At 37.5% G+C, this 15356-nt stretch overlaps 1 protein-coding gene across 1 annotated transcript; it reads left to right on the forward strand.

The window, feature by feature from the left end:
• The first annotated feature begins 1319 nt into the window (after nucleotides 1-1319).
• On the forward strand, nucleotides 1320-2663 carry LOC149225825 (putative aspartic proteinase GIP2). Its single transcript, XM_089380029.1, has one exon. It carries the CDS (start codon nucleotides 1320-1322, stop codon nucleotides 2661-2663), a length of 1344 nt encoding a protein of 447 aa, XP_089236155.1.
• Nucleotides 2664-15356: the final 12693 nt, after the last annotated feature.

The following is a 15356-nucleotide window of genomic DNA, read 5'->3' on the forward strand; positions in this document are numbered from 1 at the left end:
TTCCATGATAAGTTGGGAGTGGATCCCCACACTTAAGAATCTTGTTACATGTTTTTTAAAGTGTATATATATGTATCTTATATATTAAATTTTTTATAATTAATAATAATAATACTATAAAGTAAAATTATAAATTAGTTATTTTTTAAATTGTGAAATGTATTATAAAATAAAAAATTTAATATCTATTTTAAGAGAAATCACATATCAAATTTTATGTCAATGCATTTCGAACCATTTACTGTGGTTCATTATCAAGACATTAAGTGGATAGCTTGTACCAGAGAACCAAAAAATAGTACATATCAATTTTTTTTATTTATTTTTAATGAAATTCAACATAAATATTAGACAAAAAAAAATAGAAAAATTAAAAAAAAAAAACACAAAAACTTCTAAAGCTAGAACCAAGAGTAATAAAAAACTGATCAGAATTCAATAAATAAAAATATTATAAACAAAAAACTATGATATATATCTATATATCTATATATATCTATACATATAAGTTCTAAATAAAATTACTAAAAAATTATAATATGAAAAAGGTGTAAACACAAAGTACCCAATAATATTAAAATGATTTTACAACCCATTAAAATTATGTTAGAATTATAATACTTATTAAAATTAAAACAAACAAAAAAAATTAAATATACTATTTATTAAATAATTAAAGAAATATTAAATAATAACTAGATAGAAAGAAGACCCATCCAATGCTAACAATATAAAAAAAAAATAGGACTAAGGAAGCACGAAGAGAAGGGAAATAAAAAGAGAAAAGAAAGAGAAACCAAGAAGGAAAGTAGGGATAAAGATTAAAAAAGACACATCTTTTCCTCCTTAATCTAAATTCTTTATTTGCCGGATTTTAATGGAAGGGACAATGTCCAATTGACATCGTGCTCCGATGACATTTAAAGAAGGTTTCCCCGTAAATTTATAAACCATGGACGTTTGAACGAAGTTTCATGGGCCACTCTCTGAACCAAATTGCAGCGTTGAAAAAACGGCGGAAAAAACGGCTTTTCGAGCACGTGCAAAAATGCACTCTGATATAATTTTAGATAAACCTTGCCACATTAACCAGCAATTTGAGAGGTCACTGCGCGCAACGCATCTGTGCGCACACTTTTCTATCTCTCAGAAACCAAACAGCTACGGCGTTTCAAGTCAATGTTGACGGCTTTAACTCGACGACTTCCAGGCAGCAAGGGATCGAATTCTCCTCCGCGATTCTGCCTATTTAGTGTGCAACCTCCCTCCATCACAATATCAGTAGCCCCACTACTTACCACTGACACTTCATCCACGCAATGCCTTCGCTTAGTCTCCCTCTCGTCCTCATTGCCGCCGTCATCGTATGCTTCTGTCAATTGCCCACAAATGCCTCCCGGAAGCGCCCGACGGCCCTCGTTACGCCGATCACCTACGATCCCCAGACAATGAACTACACCGTGGAGATGGGGCAGAGAACCCCTCTGCGAATCCTGCAGCTAATGCTAGACATAGAGCAAGACTTCATGTGGGTAAGATGCGCTAATGATCAATACAGGTCCTCCACTTGCCAACCGCTCAACTGCAGTGCACCATTATGCACGTCGTATGAGTATTCGGCATGCCTTACCTGCTTTGGCTTCGGCGCCTTCGGCTGCAACAACCATAGCTGCTCTGTGCCAGAACCGGGCCTCAACCTCGGGCAGGACGTGGCGGCGCTTCTCAGCAGCGACGGTTGGAAATCAGGCCACCCGGCCAGGTTCCCCTTAGTGCCCTTCGCCTGCCAGTTTGAATTTGATCGCACCCCGTTGCCTCAGGAGGCCGTTGGCGTCGCCGGAATGAGCTCCTCCACGCTGGCGCTACCAACTCAGCTCTCTGCTGCGGGAGGATTTAGTCGCAAGTTTGCCATGTGTCTGCCACAGGAGAATTCAGAGGGGTATCTCTTCTTTGGTGACGGCCTGAACGTCTTCTCTCCACTGAAAGGCGGAGCCCCTACAGACCTCTCGAGCAATCTCATCCGTACTCCCTTGATAAGGAACCCCATCAACAGCCCTGACTCTACCCACGCCTCCACCCACGGCTTTTATATCGGTGTTCACGGAATCAAAGTCAATGGCGTCGACGTGCCGATCGATGCGGAGAAGCTGCGAATCAACACCAGGGGACGCGGCGGCACGAGGCTGAGCACCGTGGCGCGCTACACACAACTGGCTACCCCCATCTACAACTCCCTCGTGGCCCTCTACACCAGGATGGCCAACGACATGAAGATCAAGCGAGTTTCATTGGCGGTGCCCTATGCCCCCTTGATTCAAGGTGCCTGTTTCGACGCAACCGGTACTGGGGAGCCCCCTTATAGAGGGAGCACGGCTCCTGGACCCAACGTACCGACGATTGACCTCGTTTTGGAGGGCAACGCTACTTGGAGGATCCTTGGGGCTAACTCCATGGAACGGCTCTACACACAGAATGCGTTGTGTCTAGCTTTTGTTGACGCAGGCGAGGATCCAGTGGCATCAATTGTGATATGGACTTATCAGATGCAAGAGAATTTCATCCAATTTGATCTGGACAACTCAACACTAGGTTTCTCTTCCAATCTACTCCCATTACCTCAGCAAACAAGTGGCGCCAATTTTAATATGACTACTTCTCTGGCATGAATCTTTCGAGATGATAAGTAATTTGACAGAACAGATTCCAATATTCCAGCAGAACATGAACAAAATAAATAAGAAAGAAAGATATGCTTTTGTAATTCCAATTTAATGCAGTACCATGCTTTTCTGTACTAACATTCAAGTCGTTTTGTATGGGGTTTAATTTTTATTATGTTATTAGTTTAAATGTTACATAACAATTTATCGATTTGTGTAATTTATTTAGTTGTTTTGTATGGGTTTTTTTTTTTATTATTTTATTGGTCTAAATGTTATCTAAACAATTAAGAGTGAACCATTAAGAGTGAGTAAAAATTATTTCATTGCAGAGTTAGATGTTTTATCTAGCTTTTGGTTTCACATAATTTTGGTTAAAAAATTCCAAACAAGTAAATCATCCCAAACTATTCTCAACATTTTCAATCTGCTGTTTCTTTTCAAGGATCATCGTTTATGCCTTTTGCGTACATATTAATTATGAATGCCACATACAGGAATTGGTTTGCGACTTATCTTCCTTATTCTATCTCTGACGTCACACAATATTTGGTATCCATGAGACGTAGGTTGGAAAACATTGAATAAATCCAACCACTAGCATTAAAAGCAGAACCTAGTGTCTTCTAGAGAAGTCGGCGTCTTATGGAGAAGTTGGCGGAAGTCTGAAGAGCTAGATAGCTTCCTAGAGAAGTCACTGCCCCACCAACTCCAGAAGTTTCTTCATCCTGTATAAATACTTGTTTGATTGATGAATGGAAGCAAGTTGTGGAGTTCAAGTTCTGTGCTGTGTTTATGTGTTTGCGTTCCTGCTCTGTCTGTTATGGTATCAGAGCGAGGTTGAGGGCTGAGTGTGAGAGCCCGTTGTGCTTGTGTGTGAGAAATCGTTGTGTAGCAGACCGGCAGCAGCGTTGTGTTGGTGGAGATCTGTTGTTTTTTCGGCCTGGTGTGCACAGCGGAAGTGTGGTGAGCTATGTGCTGTGAGCTTGAGAGGTCCTGGCTGTACTGGCGGTGGCGGTGGCGGCAGAGGATGCACCTTGGACTGCAATCACAAGTGTTGTGCTTACTGTTAGAAGTAGTACTCCATCTGTGTTTTTGTTTGCTTACTGTAACGCGCTTACTGCTAGAAAAAGAATGTCATCTATGTTTTTTTTATATGCTGTAAGCTAGTGCTTATATATACTGTACAATTTAATCTGATTGGGAGGTTCGCTCTATGACGCTTAAACTTTGCTATGTGCCAAGTGGCCTTAAACTCTATCAAGCATTTATGCATACGTGGCATATAAATGTGGTAATAGATATATGTTGTTCTGTAGTATAAAGAAGAGTGTGGAGGTGCCAATATAGTGGAGAGGTAAACAACTATGTGTAACCGTAGTTCAGTGTGTTTCATTATGTGTGGTAGACGTAGATCAGAGTGGTTCATAGCGGGTAATAAACGCTTATAGTTTGTCTGGAAATCATTTTTATTAAAATATGAAAAGTACGATTATCTTTTGTTGAGTTCTTAAAAAAAAATGAGGGGAAAAGTGTTATTATTGGTGATATTAGAAAAGGAGGGTTGTTATTATTGAGAAAGGAAATATTGAAGTTGTGAAAAATTTTGCATTTTGGTGATTGGAGAAAGTTTTTTCATTATGGCAAATTTGTTGCTTGATACTTATATGAATGAATCCACCAAACTTGATGGAGAAAATTATGTGAATTGGAAATTCAAGCGGTCCATTGTGAATGGGGATGAGCCCAAACCCATTGTTGCAGGTTCTATTCCAGATTGGGAGACAAGGGAGACAAAAGCAAAGGTGTTGTTGCGTATGTCCGTAAAGGACAACATTATTCTTCACATCAGAGATTGCAAGACATCAAAAGAAACATGGGATACGCTGAAGGGTTTGTATGAAACAACAAATACAAACCGAATCTTGTTTTTGAAGACTACACTTTGATTTCTAAAAATGGAAGCAAATGAAAATATAAGCAATTACATATCTTGTGTCAAAGATTTAAGTGATAAGTTAGGAGATATTAGTGAAAAGGTGTCTAGTACTGACTTAGTCACCATCATATTAAATGTCTTAGTGCAAGATTATCAAATTTTTGTTTCAAGTCTTACAACTAGAGAAAAACCCCCTACATTTGATGAATTGATAGGAATTATTCTACAAGAGGAGGAGAGGATGAAGAGCTTTAATTTGGGCTCTAGTAGTTCAAATTTGGCATTGGTAGCCAAGGGCAAATATCCATACAGAGGCAAGCCATGGGACAAGAACAAAGGAGGCAAGTTTCAAGCAAAACAAAAAGGTATGACACAGTCTAAATTTCCAATCCATAAGAGAAATGATGAGTGTTATTATTGTGGCAAACCTGGGCATCATTCTAAAGATTGTTATAAAAGGAAATATAATGAGTCTAGGCAAAGAAACAGAAGGCATAATGGAAATTTTGTGGACAAGGATACCTCAATCAATGATGGATTTAAAAATCTCAAATTGTTTGTTTCTGATGTTGCATTGTCTGTGGAAAATGATGATAAGAATGCTTGGTTCATTGATTCTGGTGCATCACTCCATATGTCTTGTAATAAGGAGTGGTTTGATGAATATCATGAAAACATTGATGGAACATATGTTTGTCTAGGAGATAACAGATCACTTAAAGTTCAAGGTTATGGAGTAATAGGTGTGAATTTGCCTAATGGACAAGAGAAACAGATCCATAATGTGATGTATGTCCCTAATATCAAAAAGAATTTAATTTCTGTTTCTACTATTACTGACCAAGATTTGAAGGTGGAATTTGTTAAATCACAGTGTGTAGTGAAAGACATTCAAGATAAGTACAAGGTTATTGCCACAGGAACCAGAGTTGGAGGCTTGTATAAGTTGGATGTGACCAGGAAAAGTCATCAAGCGTTGGCATCTACAACAATATCAACAGTAGATTTATGGCATCAAAGGTATGGACATCTAAATCACAAAGATTTAATGCTACTTCAAAAGAACACAATGGTTGAAGGTCTTCCTGTCTTGAAGAATGATCATGTTGAATGTGAAGCATGTGTACTTGGCAAGCAACATAGGGAGGAATTTCCTATACATAAAGAAAAAAGGCAAAGGGAAATACTTGAATTAATTCATATTGATGTATGTGGACCTATGCAAACTAGATCTATTGGTGGAGCATGGTATTTTCTTATTTTTGTGGATGATAGATCTAGGTATACATGGGTTTATTTCATAAGAAAGAAGAGTGATGTTTTTGAGTATTTTAAAGAATTTAAGAATATGGTAGAAAAACAAACTGGTAATTACATCAAAATTTTGAGATCTGATCAAGGGGGGGAATTCAAATCAAGAGAATTTGATCAATATTGTAAAAGCAATGGGATTCTGCAACAATTTATAGTGCCACATACACCTCAGCAAAATGGGGTTGCTGAGAGGAAAAACAGCACACTAGTTGAATGTGCACGTAGTATGCTTCAAGGTAAAAATATCTCTAATGTTTTTGGGCTGAAGCCATTAATACTGCTGTTTATTTGAAAAATAGGAGTCCAACCAAAAGTTTAGAGCTTAAAACACCTTTTGAAGCATTTTATGGGTACAAACCAAAAGTGAGTCATTTAAGAGTTTTTGGTTGCAAGGCATTTGCTCATATTCCAAAAGATGAAAGAAGAAAACTTGATGCAAAGTCAATTAAGTGCATATTTATTGGTTATTGTGATAATCAGAAAGCATACAAGTTGTTTGATCCCAGTACTCATAAACTGCTTGCAAGTAGGGATGTGGTGTTTCATGAGATTGCAAATGAAGGTGATAAAATAAATAATACTAGTGTGTGGCATGATATTGATGATTATGTCAAATTAGATCCAAGTGTTGAACAAGAACAAGAACAAGCACAGGAACAGGTACAAGTTCAAGAGCAAGTAGCATCAAGAAGTCATGACACTCCAAAGAGAGGAGAGGAGACTCTGCAAAGCCAAAAGAAAGATGGAAATAGTAAAACTCCAAGAAGGTCATCACGTCAAAGTCAAGTACCTGTAAGGTATAAATATTATGCATTAATGTCTCATGTTATGAATGTTGTAGAACCTTCAAGCTATGAGGAAGCTAAAGAATATGAAGAATGGAGAAATGCAATGAATGAAGAATATAACTCTATAATGAAGAATAACACATGGGAATTAATAGAATTGCCTAAAAACAAAGTTCCCATAGGATGCAAATGGCTTTATAAATCTAAATTTAATGCTAATGGAAGTATTGATAAACATAAAGCTAGATTGGTTGCAAAAGGATATTCACAAAAGGAGGGAATTGATTATGAAGATAATTTTGCACCTATAGTTAAGTTGAACACAATTAGAATCATGATTGCATTAGCTACAAAATATAATTGGAAAATGCATCAATTAGATGTCAAATCTGCATTTTTGAATGGTGAGTTAAAAGAAGAAGTTTATTTAGTTAAGCCTGAAGGGTTTGTAAAACAGGGGCAGGAGCATCTGGTTTTCAGGTTAAAGAAAGCTTTATATGGCTTAAAACAAGCACCAAGATCATGGTATGTGAAAATTGATTCTTTATTTTATGAGAAAGGTTTTATAAGAAGCAAAAATGATCCTAACTTATACATCAAGGAAGATGAAGGCAAGAATGTTGCTTTAATATCTGTATATGTTGATGATCTTATCATAACAGGAAATACATGCAAGTTGATTGAAGAAATTAAAAATCAGTTGTCACATGTATTTGAGATGAAGGATCTTGGTGAATTGCATTATTGTTTAGGTCTTGAAGTTTGGAGGGAACCTTGTAAGACACTAATCACACAAAGCAAATATACAAGGGAAATCCTTAAAAGATTCAATATGATTGAATGCAAGGCAACATCTACTCCTTTAGAACAGAATGTAAAATTGTGCAGTTATGATGGAACCAAAGAGGTGAATGGAACTATGTACCGTCAACTGGTGGGAAGTCTGAACTATCTCACCACTACCAGGCTAGATATAGCATATTTTGTCAGCATACTTAGTCAGTTCATGGCTAAGCCTTGTGAAAGCCATACTTAGTCAGCTAGTGTACTGGGGTGCACTGCAACGCAGGTAGCTAGAAGAGCTTCTGAATTGATCCTGAATTGACTGTTTTTGAGTTGTTTTTGGTGGAGAACTTCTGGGAGAAGCTGTCATTGGTTGACCTTGTTCCTTTAGGGGCAGGAACAACTCTTTTAGGGACTTTGGATCCCTTGGATTATGGACATTTCATGCTCAATGCTGTAAGGCACAAAAATGTCTATAACACAATGTTGGGTTCATCTCCAAGCATCGTCGTTTAGACATACCAACTAACGAGTGTGGCTTGTTCCCGATTTATGAGCAGTTTTTTGAAAGCATCAAAGAATGGACTTCCACTTGGGATTTGATTGGCTAACAGCTAGTCGATATGGTCTCCAGAACATTCTGTGCGCCGACCACATGGAGTAGTAATATCGGAGGTAAAGTAAAGCATCATGTTCCTCATGCCTGCCTAAAATGAAATATTATCACCTCATAATTATAATAATAATGCCTTCAAGTGCCAAAAGTTATAAGGATCCTTATCAATCCACTTAGGACACCCTTTTTATAGCCCTCACAGGGCATGGTTATGTGTGTAGGACAACATCCATTACGTCAACGATGATGGTGGTTTCATGCCATAAATGTTATTTTCATATATTACTAAATAAAATACCCCCTCTTCTAACCCTCTCTGTCACAGCCCGATACCTGTGGTAGTCTTTCAATCAACGTATAGCAGGTGTGGAACCACTACACAGGTGATATAGAGTTGCAACAATATGAAATGTTAAAGTTGCAATATTAAAATTTAGGGTTGCAACAATACAAAAAATAGAGTGATTGAAGAAATAAACTAAATTGTAAATAATGCTACAACTATAATGTGACTAACACTAAGATAGTGCCTGGCTAATAAGAGGGACCTACCTCCTTAGACCAGGCACAAGTTTAATAAATCAATAGAATGGTAGATACTTAGCACACCATTGATTGAATAGGAACGGAAGGGAACTTTATATTTAGTGAAACTGGAAATATAATAAAATACTAGTATTAATTCTCTTCTGATTTCGATTCTGACTAATTAAAATTACTTATCTCAAGGAGAGTAGGGGTTTTTATACATAATGTTCTATATATAAACTAATCAAAGAAGTTTATGCACAACCATGAGAATTAGATTGTTCCATCCTTTTACATCAAATTTCCAAAAGATAGAAAAAAATGCTCATTGCTATAACTCTATTTTCCACACTATGTTAGTAAGAGGAACCATAAGTCAACCTCCTTCAAAAGATAACTTAAATATAGTCCTTCTCCTCCTTGATTGAGCTTAATTAGTATCTTGTCACTCCCACAAACCTAGCACCTTGTGTACCCATCACTCCATCAATGTGTGCACTTTTTCATGTGGTATACACCCTGACTTCTTCCCAGTAGTGATCGAGGTTATAATTCCACAAGTGGTCCTTCCCAAGGAGATTAAATCTACCTATCTTATTATGAGTTGGTAGAGGGTCAGTATATGTAGAAGTTTCCTAACTTATATTTACCTTATGTTTCCATATGCATCCTCCCATATCTAGGAGAGACCTATTTAGTGAGACCCTCTCAAGGTTGAAAGGAGAAACCAAAGAGAGATAGCCCAATACTGCTAGTGAATTAGCATTATAACACCTTTCTCTTGCATCTCAAATGAGCCCATTTTTTCTACAAGTTGAGGGAAGAGGGAACTAATGGATCAAATGAAAGAAAATATTATGGCCAAGGTATAATTCATTATGTACTTTTACATTTTATGAATAAAAAGGTGATTTCCCTCTCAATTTCATGTTTGTATATGTGAGAAATATGGTTTATATATTATATTAGTTTATGTTGCATGTTAACTTGCTTATTGTTGATGTAAACCTTGTCCTTGTTTTTAGTGCTTGTGTGTAAGGGTTTAAATCGAGGAGTTGGAGTAGGATCTCTAAATAGGAACGGAGTTTCAAACTGTTGAAAGGGGTTTGCAAGAAACACAAGCCTATGAGGATTCTAAGGTGTAATCATTTATCTATCTCTTTCTATTAATTGTATGGTTGGTTAATTGTATTGTAACGAGGAGATTGATTTGAATATTTCACCCACCATTTAGGTAATCATGAGGCATGATCCATGGTACAATAATCCCTTTCCTTATGCGTGAATTCAGATGAAACAAAATTGGTGGCTCCACTCGGGAAAAATGCATATTGTATTTATTCTCCTTCATTATTTGTGATCCCTAATTTCTAATTGGATCTAAGAGTTTGTCTCTCGATTTTGATCTTATCTAAGTCTTTTTTAGGTTGGATCTTGATTGTATCTTCTATATCTGAGGCTTTATTTTCCAAAAAAGAATTACTTTGGAATCCATTCATTCCCTATCTATGAGTTACCAGGAAAGTGCAACATCTAATAACTCCCAAGGAGTGGTCTCACATCGACAAGGATACAATTCGCCTTTGTTAGGGAGTAATGACCTCTGTAGGTCAAGCTTTTTAGTGAGATATGGATTAGACCTTGTTGTATAAGCCTATATATGTACGCCTCTATCTTTGATTGATTATATCTAGGCTAGATTTTATTTGCATCCTTTCTCATTTATGAGATCTACTTCATTTTGTAACTTTTCTTTGTTTTGCTCGAGGTTGTTTTTGCTTGTTGATTTCCTTCATTGGTGATTGATATTTTTTCTAGTTGTTTGGAATTGAGAACTAAATATAATTTTTCTAGTTACTATTTGTGACCTTTCTAATTAGAGGTATTACAAAGAAACCCAAATTATGTGGCTTTTTAGGTCTTGTTCCCTTGTTTAGGGTTTGGATTTTTTTTCATTATAGATCATTATAGGTGTACGTTTGTTGGATTACTACATTGAGTTACATATTGAAACTTTATTTTTTGTGTGATCTTGTTGTTTTTCTAGTTTGATAAACCATAATTCATGCATTTCTCTATCAAAGCCTTAGTTTTAATATTTTGAGTGCTTTTTGGTGCTCTTGCTTTGACATCTTAAGAGTAATTAATTTGATTTGTAGGTTGTTTAGTGGATTGGATTCCTATGTGAATTTCATTAATAAAAAAAGATCATTGAGAGAGGTTAAGGTTTTAACTTGTCACTTGGAAAAATAAATAACTCTCTACCCTTCCTTTATCTAGTTTTCATTGAATTGGAAATACAATTGCAATTCTCACTTAATTTTCATATTGGATTGGTATTTAGTCTCATACACACCATATCAGTTGCATTTTGTAAGTAAAAAGAAGCCATAAAAATAAAGTGTTGATTAAAATTAATCTATACTTTTTTGTTATAACACACTAACATTAACTTAGGGGTGTAAAGCCTTGAAATAGGTTTGGAGAGGACACTCTCAAAATTGAAACTAGTTTCACTAGTGAGTGTAATTCCATTTTCACATTAGATGCTTACTAGAAATATCCTCTTACATAGGATTCATGCACATAGACACATTGGGAACTTGTTAATCGACATCCCCACTCCCTTGCTAATGTTTTTTTTTGGATTATGGGCATTAACATGGATCTCTTTGAGAGGTGTAGGACTCTCTTTGACCAATATTTCAAGATGTTTTTGGCTTACATACCTTGCTTATGCATATGGTTCTAATAACACGTTTCACTCTCATTTTTTGGTTGTGAGGTGGTAGCCTTAGTGGCCTATCTTTTAAGGATATTACCTAGTAGGGGATTGTGGGTGGGAAGTCCCCATGATACCCGTGGCAGTTGTCAATCACCATATTAGTTCTTCTTATCATGATGCTTAGCTCCATCATGGTCACTTGTGCCGATCAAGGATGGTATAAGAAGGTTGGAGTAACTATTTCTTAGTCCTCCATTAGTCTAGGACCTTTAGGTGATTGATCTCCTCAAGTGTATTGGCTTTCAAGAGGTACCTTTTATAGTTGGTTTGCATGTTTTATTTCTAATCGGTTTTATAATGTGCTCTGTTTGGTCCAATTCAAGTTGGATAGAGGGGTGTCTTACTCAAATAATTAATAAAACTTATATATTCACCATAGTTCACTTAATTATTTGTCGTTCTCAATGATCAAGAAACCTTTCTCCCAATGAGGAGAATCCAACACCACAAAGATGTTGGATACATCCATTACTAGAGGGATTAGAATAAACCGAAGTTGGCATGGTTTTCTTTCATTGATCTAAAAATGGAGGAGGAGGTAAATTTCCTCTTCCTAAAATAGGGATCGTTCTCTGATGCTTTGCAAGGAAAAATGGGTGTTAACACAAAGCAGGTTTTCCAAAAGGTCTCTTCAAGTTATGAGTTAATTTTCACATGTAAACTTAATCATAAGCAACACATAACTCATACAAAAATTCATGAATAGTAGAACAAAGGATTTGGTGACAGAGTTCACCCCTCCTAGGCTACATCTTCAGGCCTACCAACATAACTATGTTGCTCCATATATTCAGTGGAAAATGACTACATAAAAGTTTGCTAATAAAACATGTGGCTATTTCCGCTTCAAGGAAATATTCTCCTGCAAAGAACTCTCACATAAACATCATGAAAACCTACATTCAGTCATGAAAACATCAGCAACACAAGTTGTCTCCTACAAAGACCCTGTACTTCATCTAAAAATGAGCATATATGAGCATATAAGCACTCCAGTTGCACATTGAAGGACAAATAGAAAACTTTCCTCAAAAAGGCATACTGAGAAAAGTATAGAAGAGCTGAACCCTGCAAGTAACAATTGTTGCAATAAACTTCTGAAGGTAAGAAACCCCTACAAGGCCTTCTCCATGCTCAAACACCTTTAAGAACTACTCCAAAAGAATGATTGATCCATACACCTATGGAATTGAACCTGCAAAAAGTTCTTTTATATGTGCTTAAATAAGACAATAGAGGTAACCATTGGATCCAGAATGTCCAACAACGCCTAGGTAGACTCTTCCTGAGCTTCAAAAGGCAAAAAACTCACAAAGATACGACTCTACAAAATCTCCCTGTAGTTTTTCTATTATCCGTCTTATAAATCAGACCACCAGTCTAGCTGTCCTATAAATCCGCTCTATTTCCGTTGTGGAGGCGAAAAATTTATCTGCCGAAGGTGTAATTTGTTGGATACTTAAATTTCCCAATAACCCCTAAAGGTAGAAATTTTGGTCACAAGGGCCAGGCGGTCAAGGCTAACTGCCCACCCCCGCTGGCCTAGCCCCTTATATGTCTGGCCATTGGTCATGTTGGCACCCATGGAGCCGAGGACTAGTCCAACGACTCGCCCTTACCGCCAAGCCCCTCGTAGTGATCTATCGTGGTCACGTTGGAGGCCATATGGCCTGGTTTTTGTTCCGTTACAAAGCTCCCTCCACTGAGCACCTTCGCCACAATCCTATGGCGCTTAGGTGACCTAGACCTGGAGATTCCATCGAGCCCACTCTCCCCAGGAGCCTTCCCGAATATGCTTGTGGTCTCATGGGAAGCCTGTGACCAAGGGTCGGGCTAAGGTCATGAGCCCCTTAAACTTTGCACTTGGTTGTATGGTGGTGCGGCGATCAAGGGTCTCGGTTGAAAACCCGTCCCCTCCTCCAAAATTGCGCCAAGGAAACTTTATAAAGCATTGAATCCCCTTGGTGTTAAGAACCACCGGCATGGTGTAGTGGCAAGGCACTTGAGTGCTGGATGAGACTTTGGGTGTTCGAATCCTGTCTAACCTATCGACCCATACCAAAATTTTGGCCACTAGTGGGGTGCCATGTGGCACACCTTAATTGGTCCACCACAAAACTCACGAACCAATAAAAAATGAGATAATTCGACTAATACGAGGCTACCACTTGGAAGAACCTCATTGGTCTATACATTTATAGTCACCCTAGATGATGTCAGCAATACAGTAGCCCAATAAGCAAACTTTCTCATTTTTTAGCTGTTGGGCCAAATGATCAAAATGTTATAACTTGAGCATATGGTGTCAGATTGAGGTGAACCAAATGTCTTTGGACTCATAACAATGAGAACTTTCACTTAACACTAGTTTCAAGATTTTTTTGGCACTTTCATTTCTAAGCTAAAATTTGAGCACGTGATCACACCTCCCCACTAGGAACTTTTGGACTCCAAAAGTTTACTTCTCCTAGTAGCTAAATTGAGGTTGAAACTCAAAATTACCCAAAAATTCAATCCATATGCTATCTTTTCAATTGGTGCCCTTCAAGCTCCAATCAAGGCAATTCACCTATCTTCTTCGTGAGGACCTACTGTCCTATTAAGAATCGAGCCAAAAATTCTTATCGCTAATGCAGGAACAAAAACATTGATGAGTGGAATATGAACATTCTCTTTAATATCATATTTTCATGGCTTAAAACAACTTCATCTTGAAGACAAACTTGACTCCATCTTGGAAATCAAAAGCAATATAAACTTGCTTTACCATACTCAAACTGAGCTTGTACACAAAAGTACAATGTTGCAAAAATTCAATTACATAATTGGATTTTCCTACAAAACCATAGTCTTTTTGTACAATATTAAACAAATATTCTATTCACAACAAGTTTCATCTTGAATAGTTGAATCGGTGAGTGCTTGACAAATTTGGATGACAACTTATACATTCCAAAATCCCTTACGCATGGACTTATAAACAAACCAATAACATAATGTCAATGAAACATAATTGTTGCACATAGTGACTATTATTGTTCACTTTACAAAAGTACCCATACAGGTAAATAATAACAAGTAATTACAAATTTACAAAGCAACTTTCCAAACACTCTACCCAATCTTTGCCTCTCCTAGGCTTATGGGTTCTCTTTTTGCATCAAATTTTCCTTGAAGGTTGCTTTAGGATTGCTGCAATTCCTCTTTTCCAACTCTTGCTTCCCTTTCATTAGGTTCCATTGTTATAGACATTTTTGTGCCTTACAGCTATAAGCATGAAATGCCCATAAACCAAGGGATCCTAAGTCCCTAAAAGTGTTGTTCCAACTCCTAAAGAAACAGGGTCAACTAATTACAGCTTCTCCCAGAAGTTCTCCACCAGAAACTGCTCAAAACTAGTCAAAACAGGATCATTTCAAGTGCTCCACTAGCTGGCTGCGTTGTAAAGCACCCAAATACACTGGCTAGGTGCGTTGCAACGCACTTGAATGCACTACCAGGGTGCGTTGAGCGGGAAATGACAAGTGGCAGAGTCATTCCACGAGGTGGAGAGACAATGGAAGCTTCCAGAATCTTCTCCAATGACACTTGCCTCACTGAATTCGACCAGTGATGAGTAAGAGGCTCTCAGTCTCCAAGTGGAAGCAAGACTTGACAGAGAGAAGCCACTAATCAATTCATGAGCTGACTCATCCTCTTTGCATACATCTATATATGGATCCCTCACCAAGAGATCCAGGGGCTGGAATTTTGTACATTGCAGAGAATTGTTGTTGGTTTTGTGATAGATATCAGAGTATTGGGTGATTTATGCTTTGTTGGAGGTGAAGAAGGGATTCTATGCTGGGAGGTTGATGCTGGATCAGGAATCATCGGTTGTAACTCCTCCTGGATCTTCTTGTTTTATCAATAAAACTACTTGAGTTTCTCCTACATGCTTGTATAT

The sequence above is a fragment of the Pinus tabuliformis genome, chromosome J, assembly GCF_031772625.1.
Source record: "Pinus tabuliformis cultivar Carrire ecotype Pingquan chromosome J, CPIR1, whole genome shotgun sequence".
Lineage (NCBI taxonomy): Eukaryota > Viridiplantae > Streptophyta > Pinopsida > Pinales > Pinaceae > Pinus > Pinus tabuliformis.